The following is a 25,534-nucleotide window of genomic DNA, read 5'->3' on the forward strand; positions in this document are numbered from 1 at the left end:
TTAAGTTTTATGTTGTGTCCCAGCTAGGTGAGTGCACCATTTAACTGAGTTCCCGCTGAGTGACGTATAATGAAACTTTCATTAGAAGCAAGAGATACATACACACACACACACCCCTACCCTACTTTATTTCTCATTGGTATTGCTGCCCTACTACACTTAATAAATTTCCACCAGACTAAAAAGTAATTTTATTTCTGAAGAAAGGAAATGTTTTAAATATCCATGTAGCATTTGTTTATACTGTCCCATTGTTGAGTCTTTTTCTATAATGGAATGTGGTTTTGGTTCACCCTCTGCAAAAGTCTTTGCTATATATTTTCATAGACTTATCACTAATAAATCTTTCCTTTAGGGGTTGGCCCGGTGGCGCAGCAGTTAAGTGCGCACATTCTGCTTCGGTGGCCTGGGGTTCGCCAGTTTGGATTCCGGGTGCGGACATGGCCCCGCTTGGCAAGCCATGCTGTGGTAGGCGTCCCACATATAAAGTGGAGGAAAATGGGCATGGATGTTAGCTCAGGGCCAGTCTTCTTCAGCAAAAAGAGGAGGATTGGCAGTAGCTGGCTCAGGGCTAATCGTCTCCAAAAAAAAAAAACCCCAAAATCCCCCTCCAAAGAAATCTTTCTTTAGTGAGAAAGTAATAGAACAGAAGGATAAGTTTGGACAGAGGAGAACTGTGGATGAGTTTGAATGTTCCTGAGCCCTGCTTTCTTCATGTGTAAAAGGCAGGTCACGAGAGATTAAAATGAGGTCATCTGTGTAGCGGGCTGTCTTGGTTCCTTCAGGCTGCTGTAACAACACCACAGGCTGGGTGGCTTAAAAGCAGAAATTTATTTCTCGCAGTTCTGGAGGCTGGGATGTCCGAGATCAAGGCCCCCAGATTCAGTGTCTGGTAAAGGCAGCTTCTTGGTTCATAGACGGCAGGCTCCTTGTGTCCTCGCGTGGAGGAAGGGGCAAGGGAGCTCTCTGGGGCCTCTTTTATAAGAACACTAATCCCATCGATGAGGGCTCTGCCCTCAGGACCTAATCACCTCGCAAAGGCCACACCCCCTAACACCATGACTTTGGGGGTTAGGATTCAACACAGGAATTTGGGGGGAACATAAGTAATGAGTAACATAATGTGCAGTCTACGGCACAGGCTTAGCACGGTAAGGGCACAAGAAAGGATGTTATTTGAATGTGAATTCAACTGAAATTCAAGTAGAGCAATACCAATAACCATATATTTCCTCTATAGCTTAAAAAAGTGTTCATTGTTGTCCCCCATCTACCGGAGGGAATTAAAGCCAGCCTGTCACGCTGCCTGATGGAAGCCCCGCATGTCTGAACTGGGAACCAAGGACATTCTATCCAGCCAACCCTCTCATTTCACACACGGGAAAACAGGTCGGGGGAGTGCATGAAACTTGCCCAGAGACTGACAACTACTTTGTGCTGAGCACAGCATAGGACCAGGGTTCTTATCATCAACATGAACACCTCTGCATTCATGTGGCCCTTCCCAATTTACAAAGCACCTCCTCAGCTCCAACACCCCGCGTATTCTACTACACCCACGAGCTTATGGAGATGGCTTTACTCCCCTCTTGTCTTTGTGAGACTGTCTGCATTCTCAGACCAGTGTTGCAGCAGCCAATTCTATATCAACCCTTAAAAAATATATATATATACACACACACACACACAAGCACACATACATGTAAATGTGCGTGTGTGTGCATATATGTGCATATACTGAAGAAGTGGCACCACACGTCCCTGAGTCACCCGGTGCAGGCCACACCCTGCAGACACAAAGCACAGAAAGAGTCTTCGATTTGAGAATTCCTGAGTCGCCATCCACACTTCAATACTGAAGGGCTTAGAAGTGTTCACATTTTCAAGAGGCGTGGGAGCACTTATAGGCTACCCTGTAACGAGTCTCATTTGAGACAGAATGGTGAGGTCGGCCATCCACTCTTCACGGAGATTTGTAATAAGTCCTTCAAAGAATGAATAGTGAAACCAATTCATTTCGCCTCCTAGAATTTTTCCTTATTTTCTTTGTTGTAAGGTTATTTATAAGGGTATAGGCATACAGACGTCATAAAAGAGAAGGGATGTCAGTGAGGGAGGAAATCAGACAATAAATCCAAAAAAACTATAGAAATTAAAAATCCGAATTTGGGGGTAGAGTGGGAGGCAACGCGTTCTTTTCACAGAGCTGTTACACACAATGCAACTGTCCTCGAAAGCAGGAATGGAAAACACCAGACACTCAGCTGCAGAACGAAGCTGGAGTCTTGGCTTTATAGCTTTTAATGTCTTTTGGGCTGGGCGTCAGGTGCCTTTTCCAGAATAGGCCAGGGAAGACAAGTCCAACTTGGTTTTTAAGGCCTTAGTCAGCTCCGCGGCCAGTAGTTCGTGGAGAGACACGCCGTCGTGGGAGTACACCCAGTTTTTCCCCGTCCAGTCGTAACGCTTGGGTCCACTGGAAGACATGACAAACACACAGTCAGTCCACAAGGACAGCCCTTTATAAGAATCACAATTCCACCAACGCCGCCACCAAGAAACTGAATGAAGTGAAGCTCTAGAAAGTAATACCCAACAAGGCATATATTTGGTTTCTTGTCTTAGGGTCTTTCTATGTAAGAATAATTACACGATTTATCCTCTGGCACAATTCACAGAATGATTCTCAAGACCTGAAAACATGTGAACCCTACTGATGAGTCACTATGTACCACGTTCTGATCTTTTGCTTTTCCTAACTCGTATACTGTGATACCTGCTACGTCAGAGCAGTGTTTTTAAAATTATGGCCATTTGTGTGCCACTGACATGATTTGTGCCCTACCTCTATTATTATTATTTATCATTTTAGTACGTTTACAACACTGTGCAACCACTGCCCCTATCTAGTTCCAAAACATTTTCACCCCAAAAGGAAACTCCATACCCATTAAGCAGTTACTCCCCATACCCTCCCTTCCCTGGCCCTTGGCAACCACCTATACTATTATTTTAAAAAATATTTTTCTTAATTCAATTTTAAATCCATGAAACTGAATTTGATGGGTTAGTTCATCCATCTCAAGCTCATCTAGTGAACAGCAACAGTACACGCAATTCATGCTGGGGATGCTGGATTGGTGTGGATCCAGGTGTAGTGGGTTTTGCCACGACTTGTTATTCCAGACGTACACAACTTGTGCTTGCTAATGCCACCTCCTCTCAGCCTAGTGGAGGGGAGCAGACATGCCAGCAGATGACGATAGCACGTGAGGACCCCTCGATGGAGGTAGGAGCGGAGTAACCTGGGACCCCGTGAGAAGAGGCACCTGAGTCTACCTGGGCACTCAGGAGAGCTTTTCCAAAATCCAAGACTAAGAGGAGTTTGCCAGGGAGGAGGAAAGCTTAGAAGGGAAGCATCTCTTGGGGCTATAAAAACATCAAACATTTCTGTACCATCAACCACATGTTGGGGTTTGAATACTTTCCCAATAATGGAGATAAAAGGGACAAACCAAAAGGACTGGGGCCTTTGTTCAATACACACAAACAGCCAAACAGATAAAGGCCTAATATGTGGACCGCGTCTGGAGAACATTCCTTTAGCCTCGTACTCTGATTTGCTGCCCGGGTGCCGGACAGAGGCTGGGAAACCTCCAGGCCCCTCCACACGGTCCCAGGGGCTCTGAGCACTGGCACTGGGGTCCAGGTGTCCACCCAGACCTCTCCTTAATTCTATCCTACAACCTCCTTGGGGTGGGCAAGGTGGCCAGGAAAGGCCCCTGTTTCCACAGGGCCTGAAAAGCTGTCACTAAAAAACGCCCAAGGATCAGAAATGTAGCCCCAGGAAAGATTATTTTGGGCCAATGTGAAAAATTGAGTGGAAAGTAAATTTTTTTTTTGAGGAACATAGTCTCCATGACAGTAAATGGCTGCTCGGCAGATTTTCCTTCCAGATTCTCATCATGAATTACCATATAAAAAAAGGAAACCTTGAAATTTCCAGGGATTTATTATTATCCAGAAGTATGTGCTTCTAAACATGCCTGGGGGAGGATCACGTTGCTGGTAGGTGTGTCCAAATACGACAGGGACTTTTTCAGTCTCCAGACACAACAAAGAATTCTTGTAGTGTTGGGGCCGACCCTGTGGCCAAGTACGTTTGTGTGCTCCGCTTCAGTGGCCCAGTGTTTCGCTGGTTTGGATCCTGGGCCCGGACATGGCACTGCTCATCAGGCCACGGTGAGGTGGTGTCCCACATGCCACAACTAGATGGACCCACAACTAAAAATACACAACTATGTACGGGGGGGGCTTTGGGGAGAAAAAGGAAAAATAAAACCTTAAAAAAAAAAAGAATTCTTCTAGTGGAGCCATCCCAGTTGGTTCTGGGGTCCTGCCCGGTATGGACAAAACTACCGATCCCCAAAGCTGATGGCTGGATTTGTGCTGGCCCACTCAATGTCTCGTACTGGTTCCTCTGGAGATGGAGGATAGGAATGTACGGTCCTCGTGCACGGCCAGGGTTAGGGTTAGGACGACTGTTTGAGGGCAAGGAGAATAGGCTAACTGCGCGACAGAAGGGAAAACGTCCCAACTTCAAGTAAATTAACTGGATCTAAAAAGCGACACAGTACAATACGTGAATGAGGGCCTGACTAGAAATGACAGTGATTTCTGGAATTGTTTGTGTTGAATTGTAACGTACGTCCTAGATGAGGTTGGGGTGAAGGGAGCATAATGCTTTATTTATTGTGAACAAATAATTATACATAAACTGCCTAAAAATGATGTCAACATTGGGGCAGGGAAAGAGTTATAATTACTGTTTTTCTTTAATGCAAATACCACTGGGCTTTCAAAGAATTCCACGCTGGTTCTCTCTGTGCCTTTCACAAGTCACAGTCAATATGCTCTCTTTGCAAGCGCTAATGAGTGACCGGGCAGGTTGGTCTGAGAGCTTTTTGTGGGCGTCTCTCTTTTAGTTTCTTAGAACCACTTCACCAGCAGCCAGAGAGATGAGGGACCCTCTCTCCTGGCACGTTCTCAGGCCTCGAGATGCAGCGCTGGCGGTCTCCAACTCGACCTTTTATTCCACTGATGGAAAGCACATCAATGGAAAAGGCAGGAGGGATTAAATGCCCTGGAGGGCTGAACCACTGGCTCTTCGCCTCCACAGAGCACACAGCCAATGGGGCAAATGGAATTCAACTGACCTTTAGCTCAGATGCTCCAAACAAATTAGAGGTCAAACTTTAACTTGCTTTGAAGACAAAGGGCAACTTATTCAGATGTTGCAATACCAGAAGTGGCTTTTTTAAAGGCAGGGCAGTGATTTAATAGAGAAAAACTGTCTAGGCCGGGTTCTGAAAAGTTTTCACTTCAGATCAGGTTAGTATCCAATATCTGCTTACAGTAGCCACATCACCAGACAGAAGTTATATAACCAGAGCGAACCTCCCTACTGAGGACGAGGCACGCTGTCAGACATCAGGCAAGGTCCGCTTACACAGATGCTAACCCAGGAGGGTGACCCTTCTTAAATGGTCCGCAAGGTCATGTTTCAAACAAGCTGAACGATGAGAGATTTTGACTTCTGAACGTACCTGGATGGTGAAGATAACCAGATTTGCTTGTTTGGGGTCTGCTTGTTGATCACGTAGGTTCCCAGATCTCCACCCATTTTAATTGTTAAAACACCACTCTAGTGGGTCGGGTAGAAAAAGGAAAATAAATAGGAAAGAGGAAAATAAAACAAGGCAAAGTTATCACTTTGTCATAATTGCTTCATTTTTTGTTATATCTCAACACTCTCCATTTAAACAAGTACACGATACACGCCATAAAGAAACGGCTTTAATTTAGTGTTTAGAATTAGGAGCTCATGCAGAAGGAACACTGCTCGCAGAGTCAGACTAAGATTCATCACAACAGTACTTGTATCTCACAGTGCCTTCTTCCCTCTCTCTCTGAGGTCGGCAAGGCCAGAATTACCAGTATCCCTTTCGAGGGGAGTAAACGGAAGCTGGGGTGTTGAGCGGCCCGTCTGAGGCATTACAGCTGGCAGATGGGCGCATCGACAGCCTGACTGCCGCCTCGGTTCCTCAACTCTCAGCCAGAACACCCTAGAGGACGTTCGCCAATGCAGACACCAACTCCACTGGAGAACCTCGTCAGCCCAAACATCGGACAGGACAAGCTCATTCCCGAAAAAAGGAAAAAGCAAGGAAGAAGAAAGTAAGAAACCGCCTGCTTGGCTTGTCTTAGAAGAGCAACAGCCTCAGCTCTGTGAGAAGTGGCCGATACTCCCGACCGGGGCTCGGATTTCCAGACCCTTCCCTCGCAGCTCACAAGCTTCCCAGACACTCCTCTCCAGCTTTATTTTCCTATTTATTTTCTATAAGAGTCTTGAATTCTTCAAAAGACCATTGGTCCATCCTTGTCCAATAAATGCTCATTTAAATTTGAAAACATCCTTTCAACAAAGCAGCCCTTTACTCCCCAGGTCTGAGGTCTCTTTAGAATGCGCAGGATTCGAAAGAAACAGCCACACAGCTCAGTCCCCTTTATTGGAGCTGGTGAGCAGGGGGGCCTCTCACTGTTCCCCATCCCGTGTACAACCCGCAGAGGCACCGGCCTTTCCCCATGCCTTCTAGAGCCCTGTCTAGTGGGGGGTCCTGCGGGGTTCTTAGAACACTTGTGTCTGGTTTGCAAACACAAAGAGCTATTGAAAAGGTGGAGAAAGTACCAATAATAATATAGGCCTGGGATGGGGAGGACTCTATTGGGTTATTTTTTTAATAACACTTTTTTCTCATTAAAAAAGAAACAGAAATTAGAGAGACGTTGGGAATACAGATAGTATAAAAGAATAAATAGTATAAATAAAATGAATGATTATTTTATAAATAAAAACATTAACTACTATTATTCAGTGCCTACTCTGTGCCAGGCACTGTGTCTGGCATTTTGCGTAAAATTGTTTCCACTGTGACCATAACCATTGTAAGTGGGAATCATTACCCCAATTTTACAGATGAGGACAAGAGAGGGACAGAGTAATAAGAACACTTAGTAATCGGCAGAGCTGATCTTAGACCCAGGTCTGTTTGGGTCTAAAACACGCCGTTCTTTCCATAACCCGAAGCATCTCTCAACCCCATTAACCAGCGATGCGAGCTCCCTACGCTCAGGTATGGCCTGCCAGCTTTTAAGTGCATTTCTTACAAGGGCCGGGATCACAGTGCACGTAAGTTTGTTTTTAAACAATTTTTCTTCCTGAAACCCACCTTTACTCTTTTGGTAGGACTACATTTCATTTACATAAAAATTTCTTCAAACTGTACAGTTTAGTAGTTTTTAGTATTTCTCAAAGTGTGCAAACATTGTCACTATCTAATCTACACTGTTTTCATCCTTTTGAAAAGAAACCCCACACCCAACAGCAGTCACGCCCCATTCCTTCCTGCCCGCATACAGGCTTGCAGGGCTTATTGTTCCCTGAGATAGCAGGCTCAGGAGATCAAGCCGTAATTGTTTCTGACTTGACCTATTCGTGCCCTTACCTGCCCCATTGTGCAGAGGCAGCAGGCGGGCGGGGTCTCAGGCTCAACTGTTCCCTTGGGACAACACTCTTCCAGCCTTCGTCAGTAAGGATGGAGGGGCCGATGGGTGTTCACCGGTTCCCCACGGGCGCCTGATCACCATCACGCTTTAGAACAGGACACTAAAGCGGGGGCGCCGGATACAATCCCTGAAAGCCAAAATAACTCTTTCCAACCCCCCCAAATCCTCTGAGAGACTCAGGAAAAAGGCCACTGGTTCACAAAGAGCCTGTTAATAAAACCACCATGCGAATCCTCCTAGACGCGCGCAGGTCTCATGTTTGCCCCACCAGGCACCTTCCCTGAGGTCCACGCCCTCCCCGCACTCTCCTTCCACGGCAGGTCTCGGCTGGGGTGCCTCTGGGAAGGTTACCCTGATGCCCCTCGGCTGGGACCAGGGCCTGTGCGTGTCCCCACAGCCTCTCTGTGCCTTCCTCACTGCATCTGAGCTGCCGGCTGTGCGCTGGTCACCGGCCCCTTCCCTCCACTACCTTAAGCGCCTTGAGAGCTGATTCGTCTTCTCACCCTAGCATCTTCAGTGCCTAGCACATCCATTCTTTGTGCAACAAAATACGTTTGTGGCAGAATGAACAAAGCGGACAATGAGTAGGCACTGTGATAACATGCGCCAAAGTTAAGGGAAAGGTTACGCTGGACAGACTCAGCACTCAACCACGCCCCCTCCTGTTCATCGTGCGTAATGAGACTTTTCCCCCAATGGAGCCAGAAGCTGTTTCCGCAGGAGAGCGGCAAGAGAAAGGAAATTAGCTGCCTTCCTTGTTCACCAGCATCTCCTAATGCAGGTATGACCAGACAAAGACGGCTTTGGGTTCATCAGTATTGTTCCTTAAGGGGCAAGCCGAGACTGTTCTGGGCGCGTGGGCAGACTCAAGTGCAGGAGAGGGGAGGGGCAGGGCGGGGAGAGAGTCAAAATATCCAGCAGCTGCTGAGACGGGTCACTCACCAGTCAGAACAGACCCTGCCACAGCTGGTGAGGCTTATTAACCCTCGCCAGTCAATATCAGCCCTGCACAAATGGCAGCGGAGAGAGCAGTGTCTGTTGTCACCAGCTCATTTGTAGAAATAGACCCATATGGGAGGGCACGTTGAGTCCCGGGGTTTCACGTTTATGTGGCTCCTCACGCTCCAAAAATAGACACCGACTTCCCCTTAAGGAATAATGAATGTGAAGCACTTTAAAAAATTTAATCCTAATATAAACTCATAGAAGTAGCGGAATGTCATCCACTTCACTGCTGAAGACCCTGCTGCTCACAGAAGTTGGACAATTCATTTAAGGACTCTTGGAAAGAAAACACAAATCCAGGATGCTAAGCCAGATCCTTTGTCTCCATATCCAGTGAAACGCTGCCTCTGAGCAAGTGTGCATCCCCTGGGCCCCAGAGGGGGTCCTCAGGGGTCTACAAAGAGGCCCCGCCCTGACGCTGAAGCTGCACTCACAGGTGTGTGGGGAAGTTTTTCTCCGGAGAGGATCCAGAGCAGTCAGATTCTCACAGGGGGTCCTGGCCCAAAAAAGGTTAAGAAACCTCTGCTCTATGGCAGTAATATGCCAACAACTTAGTGAATAAAGAACATGGCAGCAACGAAATTCTCATTAAAACGTCTAAGAGGCCAGGGCTCCACCTGGGAAAAAAGGGATGTGGCCTGGAGGTGACCCTTCAGATAGCAGGCGCTTCTCAGTCTCCCGTCAGATTTTGCTGTGTTCAGTGCAGCAGACTCTGTGGTTGCCTAGTGACGGGAGGTGCTTTCTGTCCTCGTGGACACTTCCCTCTAATGGCCAGTGCCAGTGAGGGGTGAGGCTTGGACCCAGACACTGACATCCAACACTACCCACCCCGATTGACTGGAGGACACACCAGCCAAGAAGCTGCTCCTCTCTCCCACTGCACAGGGAGGAAATAGAACAAATCCTTCTTGGGCATATCTGGATTACTGCTTTCATCTGTCTATTTGGCCAGTAGCAAGCTGGTAAACATCTGTGATGCTGAGGGGCATCAGTGAAGGCATGTTTTGGGAAAGTATGCAGGCCCTATTCATTTACATAGTGAATCCACATCTAAGTCCCTTCTATGTACTTGGCAATGTTCCAGGCATTGGGATACCAAGAAGGGACCGTGTCCCGGCTGCCAAGGAGCTCAGTCTAGCCATGGGAGTGATGTGCATGTAGACAGGTACAACAGTGGTAAGTGCTCCAGGGCGCTGGGCAAGGAAGGAAGGGTGGCGTCTGCCTGTAGCATCTAGGAGGGCTTCACAGAGGGGGTGACATCCAACTGGACCCTGAGGGCGGGGAGAGATTGCACTCCAACAAAGCTCAAGTAATAGTGTTACAGGTGTTCTACTGTCTATAATGTACTTTCAATTGATTTATCTTATATGTGAAATATATGTTAGTTAGCACCTGAAGGACTCTAATCAGGAATTCACACCCCAGGGCAGATAGATAGCTTTTCAAGTTACTTAATCAGAAATCCAAACTACAGAGGCAGCAACTGTATGCTTTTAATTTCTACATCTGTACTAGAGAATTTCCTAATCAGCAAATGATTTCTTAGAAATAATTTTTTCCTGGTGAGTAGAATGATACTCAAGGTATATGGATTGGCTAGAAAAACACAGGTGCCTCTTCCCTTGCAGGAATGGGTTACAGAATCTGGACAGCCCAGCAGCTGAGTCACTCTTCAGAGAGACACTCTGGGGTCGGATGTGGGCAAGGTCCTGTGACCCACCACTGAGCCGAAGCTTTTGCTGCCTGATTCAATGAGGTAGACAGAATCCAGCTGCCAGAATCCTGGCACACTGGCTTCTAATGAAACATTCATGCAAAGTACATGAGTCAAGCCGGGGCTTCACTAATCCTACAAGAATGAGAGGTGAGACTGTTTCTGTGGCCTGGTTATAAATGTTTCATATGTGGCAGAGTTTAGCTTGAGGTGTACTCTCCCTACAGCAGTTACAGCCACTGTGGCAGAGAGCTGTGACTTCCTCAGCTCTAATCATCCCAGTAATGGACAAGTTGGCAAGCCCAGTGTGTAACGTTCCCAAGTGGCTCTGCCTCCAGGGCCATCTGCATGAGACCTTCTACAGCCCTGCCTGCGCATTTCTGCTGTGGACAGAAATCTCTGAATCCACCCAGAAGGCAGTCAACCCTTTCTTGCCCTATTGCCTTTGTTTTTACCACCAAGTCCCTCACTGTCCTTATAACCGGGCTTGACACCTCCTGCAAGACTTTGCTCGTGCTCCATCTGATGCAGCCCCTTCTCCATCTAGCGCTCCCATGGCAACATCCAACACTATTTCTATCACGTTAGCCTGACAGCTGGTTGCCCTCAATGATGCCATGATTTAATCCGAAATGCACATTTCATGGTATTAATTAATTGCTGTCGGGAGGATTAACCTCTGTGGGGGATTTTCTCCCCCTGGCAAAAACGGGCTGCTCCCCAAGGCCCAGGCAATACAGAATTCTAAATCCAAAGGTGACTCTTGCTCACGACTGCCACCTGGTGGCCATTCAATAAAGAACAGCACTCCCTCAGCTTCCAGGATCTGGGTGGGGCTCCAGTTTCATCCTGCCCAGAGGTTCTGGCCCCAGCTGCATATTCGAATCACCCTGGGAGTGAACTTTTAAAACCCCAGTGCCCTGCCTGGGCCGCACCTCAGACCAATGAAATCAAATCTCTAGGGGTGGGACCTAGGGTGCACATTAGAATCCCGAGTGAGCTTTTCAAAAACACGCTTCCTGGGAATGCACTCTGACCTTCACATCCAAATCTCCCAGGAGTGGGGCCACGTCTGTGGAGCCTGAACGCCTCCTGGGTGATATCTTACCCTGCTGAAATGCTAGCAGTCTACTTCAGGGTTCCCCAGGCCTGCGTAATGAGAGGCCTCCTGATAGACCAACTCAGGCCTGGGTCCCTCCCTGATTTACCATCATGGGTATTGAGAGAAGCTTTGGAATCTTTATTTTTAAGCAAACATGAGACTCATAGATGGGGGCCAGCCTGGTAGTGTAGTGGTTGAGTTCGTGCGCTCTGCTTTGGCAGCCAGGGGTTCGCTGGTTCGAATCCCGGGTATGGATCTAGCACTGGTTGTCAAGCCATGCCGTGGTGGCATCCCACCTTAAAAAAAGAAAAAACCAGAGGAAGATTGATGTTTGCTCAGGGCCAATCTTCCTCACCAAAAAAAAAAAAAAAAAAAAAAGGGCCCAAAGAGGCTGAGTGACTTGCCCAAGGTCACAAGCCTGGTACAGCAGGGTTGGGATATGAACCTCAGTCTTTTGGTTCCATCCATAGCCACATGCAGCTGGATGCTTAACGCTACAGGAGAGGAATTCTCTATTTTGGTGAGCTAAAATTCTTATGGAGGAAAGAGAAAAGGAAAATAAGCAAAGAAGTACCCCAAAGGAGACATCATAGTCTTCAAACGTGTAAGGTTTATCTGCAAGGTCTTCAAAAAACTCTGCTAAGGAGTCCAGCGTCTCCTCTGCCAGTCTTTCGTAGGTGGTCTCATCCAGAGAACTGCAGGGGAAACACAAAAACAGCCACCACGTCCCATGACCAACTGCTGCACTTGATGAACAATCAAATTAACACATTTATTGAAATGTTAAAAATTAATGGAAAATAGCTAACATGTACAGAGTAAAATTTAAACAGCATCCAAGGGTTGACAGAGACGTGAGCCTTTCTTTCCAAACGGGCAGCTCCCATCCCCCGAGTCAATGTCGATGGAGAGCCCCTTCTGTATCCTTCCAGATTTTTATGTTCTTTTTAATATGCAAATGAAGCACCTTACAGTTTTCATTTAATATGTCTTGGAGATTGTTCTATATTAGCACATATGGATTTTCACAGTATTTTATTTTACATTATTTAGTCAACCCATCTCCTCTGGTTCGACACTGAGATTGTTTCCATTGCTTCTGTTCTGAAAATTTATGTTGGGCAAGCCACAAAGTGGGAGAAAATATTTGCATTACATATATCTGAAAAAGGACTTATTTCCAGAATATATAAAGAGCTCCTACAAATCAATAAGAAAAGGAAAACCCAATAGAAAATTAGGTAAAATACTTCAACAGATTTCATTAAAAGGAAGATAGCCAAATGACCCATGAACATAGGACAAAGTGCACAACTTTCTTAATCTTCAAGAAAACACAAATTAAAAAATCACAATGAGATACTACCAGAATGGTTAAAATGAACAAGACGGATAATATCAAGAGTTTGCCCAAAGGGAGGCAACCAGGGCTTCCAGATCTTGCTGATGGGCTAGGAGATGGGGCAATCAGTCTGGAAAACTGTCGGGTGGTAGCTACTGTGGTTGAATATATTTATATGCCATTAGAGTTGAATTCCACGATTGCGTATGCTCCCAACAGGAACGCAGGCCCAGGTTCACCAAAAGACACGCACCATCCTAGAATGTTCATAGCAGAAGTACCGGAGAGCCCCAAACTGGAAACTGCCCAAGTGCCCACAGGTAACACAACAGCTAAATGAATTGTGGTTTATCCATACAGTGGAACACTACACAGCAAAATAGAGCTGCCTTAAATATAACCATATAACCAGATGCTCACAAACATAATGGGGACTGAAAGAAGCCACACAAACATACTTATATTCCATGATACAGTTTATATAAAGTGAAAAAACAGGCAAAATGACCCCACGCTATTAGAAATCAGAACGATGGTGGTTCCTCTGGGGCAGCGAGGGGTTAATAACTAGAATGAGCAGGAGGCTTGCTTTTGGGGGCTGGTAGCATTCTATTTCTGGAGTTACATGGTAGGTTCACTTTTTGAAAATTTATCAAGCTGTCTATGTATGACTTGGAGACACTCCTGTATATATACACTATTTTTCAATTTTTAAAAATTGCTAAAATCCATAGAGACAGAAAGTAGATAGTGGTTGCCAAGGGTTCGGAGAAGGGAGGGCTGTGGAGCGGGCACGGGGTTTCTTATTGGAGCGACGAAAATGTTCTGGAATGAGACACTGGTGAAAGTTGCACAATCTTGTGAATACACTGAAAACCACTGAATGGTACATTTTAAATGCTGAATTTTACAGTAGGTGAATTATAACAATAAAAATCTTGCTATGTAAGCATCCTTGTCTGAAGTTTTGTGCCGCTGTGAGGCTGTATCTGTGGGTTACAAGATGTATACCAGACACCTCTGTCCTTGGAGAGCTTCTCAGAGGCCTGAAGTAAGACATGAGGGGCTGCTGGACAGTTCATGCAGGATTTGTCATGCGACCACCCCGCAACCGCCCATCACCTACCTCCAGGGCACAATGTGGTGGGGTGAGAGGCTGTTCTTTCAAGAGAGGGGTGGGCCTGGTTGGGTGTGCTGGCCATTTCTCCCTCTCTCTCCTCAGTCACAGCTGCCGGAGGGGATGTTGGAGGAGAGGCTGACATGTGTCTTGAGCGTGGGGAACATAAAGACACACCTGACTCAGGTATAAAGTCCAAAGTTGAGCTCGGCTGGTGCTCCCTGACAGGAGCCAGCCGGGCCGTGGCAGAAGTGGGCTGTCCTTCTATGCATGCGGGACAAAGGTGTGCATCCCAGAGGCCAGAAGTAGACCCTAAAGAAGGGAGTTGGACTTGGGGTATCCTGCACGGGCCCCACCCAACCTCAGAGGACTGCCTGCTGGGCCGAGGGGACAGCAGCAGAGTCTGCGTGCAGAGGAGCTGGACATGGTGCCACCAAAGCCAAACCTAACACGTGCAGACGCAGCACTGGCTCAGAGACTGCGTGGGGGGCCAACGACACGGACACCCAGGCCGGGGGCTCGCAAGGCCCTCTGTCAACCTGCTGCCTGTGAAAAACTGGACGGCCAACAGCGTGCTGACCGAGCCGGTAGTTCTGGGGACATTCAGAATGTCCCTGCGTCTGGGTGGCTCCTCGCTGCTGTCAGCAGATGGGACACGAGAACGGTGAGCCAGGAGAGAACTGGCACGTCTGCAGTGGAATGGAAGGAAATGGAGCGTTGGGGGATGAAAGGCTGTACAGAGATGGAGAAACCAAACGGGACAAGCTATGGCTTTGGACAAAGGCCTCTCATTCAGCCAAAAAGAGGGTCCAATCCTGCTGCAAAAACCAGGTTGAGGGCGTTGCTGGTCCCCAATCTTATCTTTTCATAAGACTTCTAGAACCTGCCCTTAGGCTGAGAGCTTGGGCATGGGGGCGAGGATGCAAAAGATAAGGCAGTCTGAGGCTCCCATCCAGGCAAGAAATGGGGATGTGGTTACCGGCACTGGGACTGACTGTGGGTAGAGAGATCAGAAGCCTTCTAGGTTTTTGAGAAAATCCTGTTATCCAAGAAAAACGAGTCTGGCTTACAAGAGCGTACCAGAGCCTTAAGATAGCCTTTGGAAGCCCGAACTGGCATCAGCAGGGAGGGGGCTGCGAAGGCTGCCCGCCCCCAAGGAGGGCACACTTCCTGTGGCCAAGGGGAATAGCGGACAAGGAGGAGCCTCAGCCAGGCTTTCATGGAGGACTGTCGCCCTCTGCCAGGGCAGAGCTCGTCCCAGTGCTGCCCAGGAGGCCTCCATGGCTGCCCTGGGCCACGGGCGTCCCTGTCCATCATCGTATGTGTGTGCAGGTCAGAGAAGCCATTCCTAGACCTGAGACAGACGACTGCGTGTCACCTGGAAATCTTGGTCCTTTAGGTGCATGAGTGACCACGTGGGCCTGTGGTCGCAGCCTTGGGCTGGGGGTCAAGGTGCGTGTGTGGCAGAGGGGCAGAGGGCAGCAGTGCTGGCAGCTCTCCACCAGCACCCCTCGCCTCCTCCTTCCAGGGCACCCAGGAGGCGACATTTCCCAGCCTCCCTGCAGTCAGCTGGGGCCCTGTGACGAAGTCCTTCCCACTGAAAGGCCAGTGAGGGAGAAGTGCCACTTCCAGGCCTTCCATGCTCTTGTCCCCTTCTATGGAATGGAGCCTGGACAGGGTGACCCGGCCTCGACCATGCAGAGGACAGTAAGGTACTGACAGGAGATAGGAAGGTGGAAGGAGCCAGGCCCCCCCAGACTGTCCTGAGCAGGGGGACACAAACCACTCCTGGTTTGAGCCCTTACAGTTTGGGGTCTATTTGTTACAGAAACTTGGCCTACCCTAACTACCAAGATATCAAAGAAAATAATAACAAAACTCTGGAAACAACCTAAATGTCCAACAAGAGGGGATGGGTTAAATAAATTATGGTACATCCATAAAATGTAATACTATTTCATTAAGAATAACGTGGTGGAGAGTTAGTGATATGGAAAGATGCTTATGGGTGTTGCTGCTAAAGGAAAAAACAGGTTTTGTATGGGATGGATTTTATTTTTGGTAAAAAAAAGATAAAAGGAAAAAATAAAAAAAAGAAAATAGAGAGAAGTATATTTATGTGTGTGTATGTTGTGTATTGTGAGAGAGGGAGAGAAAGAGAGAGAGAGGAAGGGAGAGATCTCTGATGTAGAAGGTGTTTTATCTTACCCCGGGTCACCCAAAGTCCCCGTTGTCCTCAAATGCATCACACAGACACTCTGCTTTTTGACATTCAGAATCTGGCTGAGGAAGTGGAGGCTCGAACTCTAAAAGCCAAAGTTAAGAAAAACATTACCATTTTGTAGTATATTTAGAGTCCATTAATGCATGGTTTAAATATGGCCATTTCTACATTCATAAGTAACTAAGTTCAAATTTTTAGGAGTATTTCTTTTCTTTGTTTTTCTTGAGGAAGACTGGACCTGAGCTAACATCCATGCCCATCTTCCTTTACTTTATACATGGGACGCCTACCACAGCATGACTTTTTTTTTTTCCAAGTGGTGCCATGTCCGCACCCGGGATCTGAACCAGTGAACCCTGGACCGCCAAGAAGTGGAACGTGCGAACTTAACTGCTGTGCTACTGGGCCAGCCCCTAGGAGTATTTCTTAGGAATTTTTTTCACCTTCTTTGTTTTTGGTGAGGAAGATTGGCCCTGAGCTAACATCTGTTGCCAATCTTCCTCATTTTGCTTGAGGACCATTGGCCCTGAGCTAACATCTGTGTCTGTCTTCCTCTATTTTGTATGTTGGATGCCACCACAACATGGCTTGTTGAGTGATGTGTAGACCTGGGATCCAAACCCATGAACCCTGGCCTGCTGAATTGGAGTACACAAACCTAACCACTACCCCACCGGGCCAGCCCCATTCACCTTCTTTTAATGCACTACAGTGAGTTCCCCCAGTCTCTCTCTAAGCCTGTGCTGTTCAATGTGGTAGCCACAAGCCACGTGCAGCTATTTAAACTGAAATTTATTGAAATAAAATTTAAGAAGTCCGTTCCTCAGTTGTACCAGGTGTGTTTTGAGTGTCCTGTGCCCTCATGTGGCTAATGACACAGACACAGAATGAGGCTGTCATCACAGGAAGTGCTAGGGGCAGAGCTGTTGTAGGCTATTCAGGTTATGCGATGCACAGGCTAGGCGGGGAGGCATGAGCAACGCTCCTAGGATTTGACCAAAACAAGCAACAACAAATAGCAAGAGGCAGGGGTCTGCTGGTGTCCAGGGGAGAAGCTCTGACTGCGGGCAGCTGTCTGACATCTTATTAACTTGATCTGCAGGAGATAACGTGACCTGTTGACTTCTTTCAATACCTAACTGCTGAGTGTCCAGGTGCCCGGCTCTGAGGTGGGGTCTGAGCTGGTGACCACCAGCCCTACTGGCCAGCTGGAGGGAAGGATGAAATAACCGGGGGAGAAGGAGAGAGGGGCTCCTGCAGAGGGACCTACCCCAGTGCGGGAGGGGATGGAGCCTGTAAAAGGAGAAAAGTGGTCCAGCCTGAGTGGAGGGGGCAAGGGAAGTGATGGAGAGAGGTGGGCAGCCACCCGGCCTTGTGAAGGCACACAGCGGACTTCATCCTGGGAAGCACCAAAGGGCTTTAGGAGGTTGGTGGTAAGATTTACATTCTCCAAAGGTCCCTCTGGTTACTTTTGAGCCACCAGTGCCCCTGGCAAACTCAGAAAGGAGAAGGCCGAAGGCACAGGGCTGAGAGGCGAGCAGAGAAGGACGAAATGGGGGTGCAGAGCCTGGACAGCCAGCTTGGCCCTGAAGCTGAAGTGAGAGAGCCGAGGCAGTTTACCACTACAGCACATTCTAGAATGTTCACTGTCCGCTGCGTATTGTTCTCAGTCTTTCTAGAAATGGACTCCTTTAGTCCTCATTGCAATCCTGTGAGGGAAGTCCATTATTACAGTCGTTATTCGTGACAGTTATGTTCTATAAAGTTGCCACAAACACTCAATTAACGAATTGCTCCTGAGGGAAATGGGGCGTGAGGTTCCGTGAGCCTCTGGTCACATTTTCACCCATTGATCAGTGCATAACCTTGTTTTACGTGTGTTTCTGATTAAAGACACCTTGTTTAACACGTCCTGTCGCCTCACTAACACTGAAGTCAAGGCCAGTAGCACTGTAAACCCCGCCTGAAGGCAGCGTCTCTAACCCATGTATTTTCTCCGTGACACACATCGCGGCCTTCTCATGCTTCGGCACGCTGCACAGCACTGCAGCTCCACGGCTGGGGGTCACTTTAAACAGTAAGTCACCAACAAACACCAAAGAAATGTGAAATAGCACGCCACTAAATAGCCCGTGAAAAGGACCCTTGTTTACAAATGAGAATCTGAGAGCTGGAGCAGAAAGGTAGAGTCCCGCCTTGTTCGACCTCAGCTGGGAACAGCAGAGCAGGGGTGACTCCGAGTTTTTGCCGCTCTGTGCATGTCCAAGAATGACCACGAAACCACCCTGAGTATCAATTTTAGGGTTACAAATAAATTTTAGTGAGTAGGTGAAATCACAAGTACAGGATCCACGAATAATGAGGACTGACTGTATCTGTATTTTCCAGATGAGGAAACTGAGGCACACAAGGGTAACTTGCCCAAAGTCACATGGATACACAAAGTGGTGGAGCTGGGATTTGAACCCAAGCTGTCTGGTCCCGGGGTACTGGCCACAAAGGTAAGAAACCTATGGGTTCCAGACATGGAGGCTCCAGACGTGGAGTGTTTGAGAACGCGGGGTTCAGCTCAGGGAGTGTCCCTTTTTTCCATGATCCTGACCCCTCCAGTCTTCGCTGTTTTGGTCTCTCTGAGACATTCATGGGGCTGTTTTTCTCTTTTGTTTTTGTTTTTTCATTTTGTATCTTTGATGGTTGTTCTTGGTGGGAGGCTTGATCTAATGCAAGTTACTCATTTCCTGCCAGAAGAAGTCTTTATTCAGCTTTTGCAACATAAAGGAACTGTCGCAAGGACTCCCGGCCTTGTCTTCCCACTCTGCTCCCCTCTGCTCCCCGATCTACATGCCCTGGGGCACTGCTGGACCTTCCGGAGCCTCCGTTTCTCTAAAGGCAGGGATCATGGCACCTGCCGTGCAGACAGGTTCTGAGGATCAAACAAGAGGACGTGAACACCCCAAACACAGGGCCGGAGGGGGTTCAGCAAATGTCTGTTTTGAAGCATGTCAACAAAAGTACGGAGAGGCAGGAGGTCAGAGGCAAAACTCGGCTCCCACCCAAGGAAGGAGCTGCCCCGCCGTGCTCGGGGAGGCGGATGGAATTCTCGGGGTGAGGGCTGTGTGACAGGTGCTCCCCCCCAGCCACCCAGCAGCCACCCTCCTGCTTCCAGGTCACCTGGAGCCCTCGGACTACCCATCCCTGGGAGGTGTGCCTCGCTTGAGTCTCCAGGGTTCAGTCAATCCGAGAGCTCAGCAAAGGGCCGGCTCACGGGAGGCATGTGAAGAAAAACCAGGTCCTAGTCCCCAGGCCACGGTCCCAGGTCAGGCTTGGAACCACAGGACCCAAGTAAGGCCCCCCGCTGGCGAGGCCGGGCCTGGGTGGCCAGCAGGGAGGCCAGCCTTCACCCCGGAGGTCCCCTCGTCACCCTGGGCCCTGTCAGACCACAACGCTTGAAGAGTCGATCAGTTGTCATCCGTTGCCGGGAAGCATGAACTGGTACCACCACTCTCGGCATCAAAGGAGCTGAGTATTTGCTGGCCCCTCACCCAGCAGTGCCATTCTGAGAAATTCGCCCGAAAGGAGCTTCTCTCCACGCACAGGAACGCCCACAGCAGCCCCAGGTAACAGCAGCACACTGGAATCAACCGGAGGTCACCAGGAGGAGGCAGGATAGAGTGTGACACACTCACCCAACGGGACGCCATTCAGCAGAGAAAACAAATAAATGACAACCGGGTGCATCAGTGTCCACGAGTCTCAGAACAACCCGGAACACAAGGCGCCAGTCACAGCAGAATCAACACAGCAAAACGTTCTTGATATAAACAGCCCAGGGTTTAGGGAGACACATACAGGAGGCGAAACCCTAAGAAAAGCAGGGATGACTGACAGACTTCAGCACGGCAGACTCCTCTCCGGGAGGACCCGGCTGTCATGGGAGAGCACTCGGGCCTTCTGAGGAACAAGCAATGTTCATTGCCTAGCCTGGCGGTGGGAACATGAGCATTTGCTATTAATCTTTAAATGATACAGATGTTTCATATACACTTTTGTGTGTATAAACTCATGGATATGGTCTGTGGAAGACAATAAAAATGAATTTAAAGTGAATTAGGGCATAGCCTGCTTGCTGGGCTCACGGACAAAAAGTTATAGGTCTCGTCCCTCTGGGGAAATGAACGGACGTCTAAAAGTCTTCTGAGGTCTGCAGAAGAAGTCTATGAAGTTATATCAGAGGCCGTGACATCAAGTTAGCTCCTCCTTGGAGCACCCTCCAGCATTAAAGGGGAAGGTTAGAGCCCCAGCCACTGTCACGCTCTCCGGGGGGTCAGAGGCTGCCTGATAGAACCAGGTCCTCCCCGAGCCTCTGAGTGAGGAAGGTGGAAGTGGAGGGCCGAGGAGCTGCACTTTCTTTTTTTGAGGGAGATTAGCCCTGAGCTAACATTTGTCGCCAATCTTCCTCTTTTTGCTGAGGAAGACTGGCCCTGAGCTAACACCCGTGCCCATCTTCCTCTACTTTATATGTGGGACGCCTACCACAGCATGGCTTGCCAAGCGGTGCCATGTCTGCACCTGGGATCCGGGGATCCAGACCACTGAACCCCGTGCTGCCAAACAGGAACGCGTGCACCTAACTGCTGCGCCACCGAGCCGGCCCCGGGAGCTGCGCTTTTATAAGCCGTTTCTGTGGATTCTGGGTTCTGATGAGCAGCTAGAGCCAAGAAACAATGATCAGAAGCTAAATATGCTCTACTCCAGAGCAGTCATGTGGTAGCCACCAGCCACGTGTGTGATCAAGGAACTGGATTTTAAACTGTCCTTAATTTTATTTAATTTTAATTTTAATTTTTTTTTCCTTTTTCTCCCTAAAGCCCCCCAGTACATAGTTGTATATTCCTAGTTGTGGGTCCTTCTAGTTGTGGCATGTGGGACGCTGCCTCAGCGTGGTTTGATGGGCAGTGCCATGTCCGCGCCCAGGAGTCGAACCAACGAAACACTGGGCTGCCTGCAGCGGAGCGCGCGAACTTAACCACTCGGCCACGGGGCCAGCCCTGTCCTTAATTTTAATCTAAAAATGATACTCAATAAAGTCACTGGAAAATTTTAAGTATGTTTGGAACAACTCGAGTGTGTGAATTTACCTTTTCAATTGTGAATTGTCTAAAATCTAAATTGACGTGTGCCGGAAGTATGAAATACACACTGGATTCGGAAGCATGAGCACAAAAAAAGAATGCAAAAAGAGTACGAAAAAAGAATGTAAAAATACCGCATTAATGGTTTTTCAGTATGAAAGGAAAATATTTTGGATGTAGAAGGTTACACAAATGTACTGTTGAAATTGATTTCACCTGTTCCTTTTTCCTTTTACTGTTCCTTTTAGCTACTAGAAAATTTAGAAACCCCACTCTATTTCTGTGGGACGCTGCTGGAGAAGCGGAACGAGGAGGATGAGAAATAAGGACGAGGAAGAGGTTCCCAGATCAACTCAGGTCCTGATGAATTTTGGAGTACAAGGGACCTTGGGGATCAACCTGAGGGCAGTTAAGGCCTTAAAAAATTAAACAGGATGGGGGACCCACTTGCCACTGTCATCCACTCAACTCCACAAGTACCAGATATGTGCAAGGGAACTGTGCAGTAGACAGGTAAAATGAACGTGATTAATTCACTAGGGTCACCTAGGGTGCTAACCACCCGCAACCTCCCATGACCCCTAATCCCAGTGTGTGCCCAGTGGACACTTCCTGGGGGGCCAGCCCTGAGCTGGGTGTGCTTCCGAGCCAACAGCCCTTAATAGCCACAAGGTACCATCCAAAAGGCCACACCATATCTCGTCAGTCCTCTAATTAAAAACTGCTGACAACCCATGCTGCCCTCACAGGCAGGGGTTGAAGTGCAAGTGGGGGTCGCCCCAGGTGGGAGCAGCACAGGAGCAGAGCACTAAATGTTCTGCAGGGGAGGATCATGGGACCAGCATGGCTGGACCTGCCTATTTTCCCTGAGAAGCGGGGAAATCCATTGTCTAGGTCCCAATTTTGCGCGCTGGCAACCAATCCCAAAGTTTCTTCATGCATGTTGTGGGCCAAATAACACGTGTCACTGGGAAGTTTAAGCCTCAGGTCCAAATTCCGGAGCTCCGACCACAATTTGGGTTGGATTTCACCTGTCTCCTTCATCACCCACAGCACATCCAGGGTACCAGCCACTCGGAACGGAGCCCCATCTGCCTTCCCAGCCTTTGCCCAGGCCCTTCTCTCCTGGAATGCCCTTCGCACTCTCCATGTTCAAGACCCTGATTAAAAGTCACCGCCATACTCCTGTGTGGTCTTCCTCAACTCCATTCTCTGGGTTTCCTCCTTTCAAGTCACAGAGTAACTGGGCCAGACATTTCTTTGCATCTCCAAGGGAAGAAAGTGGAATTAACTTTAAGCGCTGAAGACCTTATATGTTGATCCCATTTAATTCTCAGGCCAGCTTCGCAAAATGGGTGTTACCCTTTATCTCCTCTTTACAGAAAAAGCAGCCACGCCTCAGAGAGGTTCTGGGGCTCCCCCGAGGTCACACAGCTCTGCTGAGTCGCGGAGCCAGAATTTGGCACCCAGGCCCCGTCATTTTCCAAAACCCTGCTGCTCAAGCTACTGTACTCGGCAGCCCTGACATTTCCACCTCGCTCCAAGAAGGCCTTTCGTTCATAAAAGCCTATGCATGAAAACATGGCTCAATATCATGTATATATACTTACATAAAATACTATTATACTGATACATACTATTTTATTATATGTATATATCTTTACATATTATAACGTTATATAATATTACATACACTTACATACATATGTATATATCATTACTTAAATGTAAGTTCTAGCTAAGAGAAAGGACAAGCTGGGAGACAACCCCTGACCCCTCAGACCTGACCTGGCCACCCTCCCTGCCCTTGCCCGTGCCCTTCCCCGCAGATGCGCTGCGGGATACAATCCCTCTCTTTCCCGGAGAAGGCAGAAGCCGAGAAACAGAGGGGATGGCACGGCCGCGCGCTAGGCAGGGGGCAGCGCGCTCCCGCCACACGTCCACCCGCTCCCCCAGCCCCGCCAGAGCTGCAGCGGGAGCGCGCGTGCCCTCCCCTGCCCCGCAAAGCGCGTCCCCGTGCCGCGGCCCCTCCAGAGCTGCAGCCAGAGAGCGCGTCCCCGCCCCCCGCAGAAGGCGTCCCTGTTGGAGCTGCAGCCGGCCCACTCGTACTCCCCAGCCCCCGCAGAGCGCGTCCCCGTGCCGCGGTCCCGCCGGAGCAGCACCAGCGCGCGCGTGGCCCCTCCCCGCCCCCGCAGAGCGCGCCCCCTCCCCGCCCCCGCAGAGCGCGTCCCCGCGCCGCGGCCCGCCCGAGCTGCAGCGGTGCGTCCCGGGCGAGCGGCCTGGCGCCGCGGGCGCCGATACTCACGGCGCTGGCGGGCCTGCGGGCCGCGGCGGTCCCGACGTGCAGGCCCCGGCGGCCGGGGAGCGGGGCGTCCTCGGGTGGCCGCTGGGCCCGGGCGTGGGCCTGGGCCGGGCCCCGGAGCGCCGAGCGGGACAGCAGGCCGGCGGCCGCGCGGCGCCTGAGCGTCCACATGCTGCTCGCGATCCGCCGCCGCTCCGCCCTCCCGCTCGGGGGACGCCGCGGCGACCCCTGGTGGCCGGGGGTCGCAGGCGCCGCGCTCGGGTCCCCTCGTCGGCCGGCTGTGGGAAGCGGCCGCGGGTTAGAGCTCAGGAAGAACTTCCCAGCATTGCACTGTCTCTGCGTTTAACAAAACTAGAGAGCCTGCTTCGTGCAAAGCCCGGGGCTGACCCCTTGCGCGCCCTATTGAAGGAGTAAGCGAGGTCCTCGACCAGCCTAGTGCCCCGCTGGTGCGGAGTTCTCCACGGGCAGGAGTGGGAGCTGCAGTCTTGCTGTGAACCGGAGGGGCTGCAGGTTCTTGAAGCTACTTGGCCGCCAGTCTAGGTTACAGCAGTTAGGAGCCTGCAGACAGGAGACAGACTGCCTGGTTTAAATCCGAACTCTGCCCACTTCCTATCTGGGTGACCAGTGGGCAAGTTAATTAACCTCTCTGTGCCTCATCTGCAAAATGGGGTTTATAAAAGTTTCTACTTCATAGGGTTGTTGTAAGGATAAAATGAGTTAATGTATGTAAAGTTTTTTTCGACAGGCCCTGGACCCTATTAAGTGCACAATAAATATTAAGTTGTTAATACATTTTAAAAGAAAATTTTAGTTAGGTTGTATATTGCAAAAAAAAAAAAAAGGAGTGAAAATTTCGTATTTTATATATGCTTTAGAAATTGTCAAATATGCTTACTGGAGAGTATCATTTTTATGGGGAGAGAGTGGGCAGAGAAGATAGAAGGTGTTAAAATTCTTCCAAAGCCACTTTGGTACTTTGTGAATAGTGGAGATAAGACACATGTATAAATACTTAGGACACCAGATGACAAGCGTTAAAGAGGAACACAAACTAACATATGTCAGTGTTGAGTGGGAGAGTGTATACAACTGGGGCAATCGAGGAAGTCTTCATGGAGGAGGTGGCCTTTGCACAGGGCCCTGAAATAGGGTAGAGGAGGTGGGATCTGAATGGCTATCAGAGAGGTAGTCCAGGGCAGGGCTATCTTTTGGATGAGAGACCCTCTCCTGCATTCAGTTAGTTCTAAGCAGCCGTTGAGCACCTGTTCTGTATATGCCAGGCATGGAGAAACCATTTTACTCCTGTAAAGTGTCTGGAGAGACTTTTGATTGTCACAACTTGGCGGGGGTAGGGGGTGTGTGTGCTACAACGCTCAGCACAGAGCCACACACATTAGCAGCCCTCAAAAACGCCAGGCATACAGGTCAGTGAAGAAAGGACCATGCCAGACAGGAGAGGGGATGGGGCTATGCAGCTTAGCCATTCATCCTCCTCCCAGTAAGTGCCTGAAAAGACCTGGATCCCATAGAAAGAATCTCCATCTTCCTCAGATCAAGTCATTACATACTCTCATGCACACAAAAGGGCACAATCCTGTGATCTCAATAGATTGCAGACGTGGAATTAAGACACTTGTTCCATGGGGTGTGAAGTTACCCACTGGGAGGAGAGGCGTGGTTACCATAAATCTCTGATGGAGAATAAATGGGGTATAAACGAGGTATAAGTGGAGATATTTAACTGAACTAGTTCCTTTTGCAGAATCAGCGTTCCACACGCATAGCAAGAGCTTCCTATGTTAAGTCTCTTTGCCTTGGAAAGGCAGGGATGTGATCCTCTGCACCCTGTCCCAATGCTCATAATTATTTTGGGGTAACTTCAGAGCAGGTTCTTTAAGGCCCCAGGTACCGTTTGTCCTTATGCACAAGGTCCTCTTCAAGGCCATGAGGCTCAGAGATTTCACAGTCGTGTC

At 49.0% G+C, this 25,534-nt stretch overlaps 1 protein-coding gene across 1 annotated transcript; it reads right to left on the reverse strand.

The window, feature by feature from the left end:
• Window positions 1-812: 812 nt before the first annotated feature.
• On the reverse strand, window positions 813-23,899 carry FXN (frataxin). Its single transcript, XM_023627252.2, has 5 exons — window positions 23,565-23,899; window positions 16,112-16,209; window positions 12,019-12,139; window positions 5,604-5,701; window positions 813-2,473 (listed from the first exon to the last, which is right to left on the reverse strand). Exons 1-5 carry the CDS (start codon window positions 23,730-23,732, stop codon window positions 2,323-2,325), a joined length of 636 nt encoding a protein of 211 aa, XP_023483020.1. The 5' UTR covers window positions 23,733-23,899; the 3' UTR covers window positions 813-2,322.
• Between the last annotated feature and the right edge of the window lie 1,635 nt (window positions 23,900-25,534).

The sequence above is a fragment of the Equus caballus genome, chromosome 23 (assembly GCF_041296265.1).
Source record: "Equus caballus isolate H_3958 breed thoroughbred chromosome 23, TB-T2T, whole genome shotgun sequence".
Classification (NCBI taxonomy): Eukaryota; Metazoa; Chordata; class Mammalia; order Perissodactyla; family Equidae; genus Equus; species Equus caballus.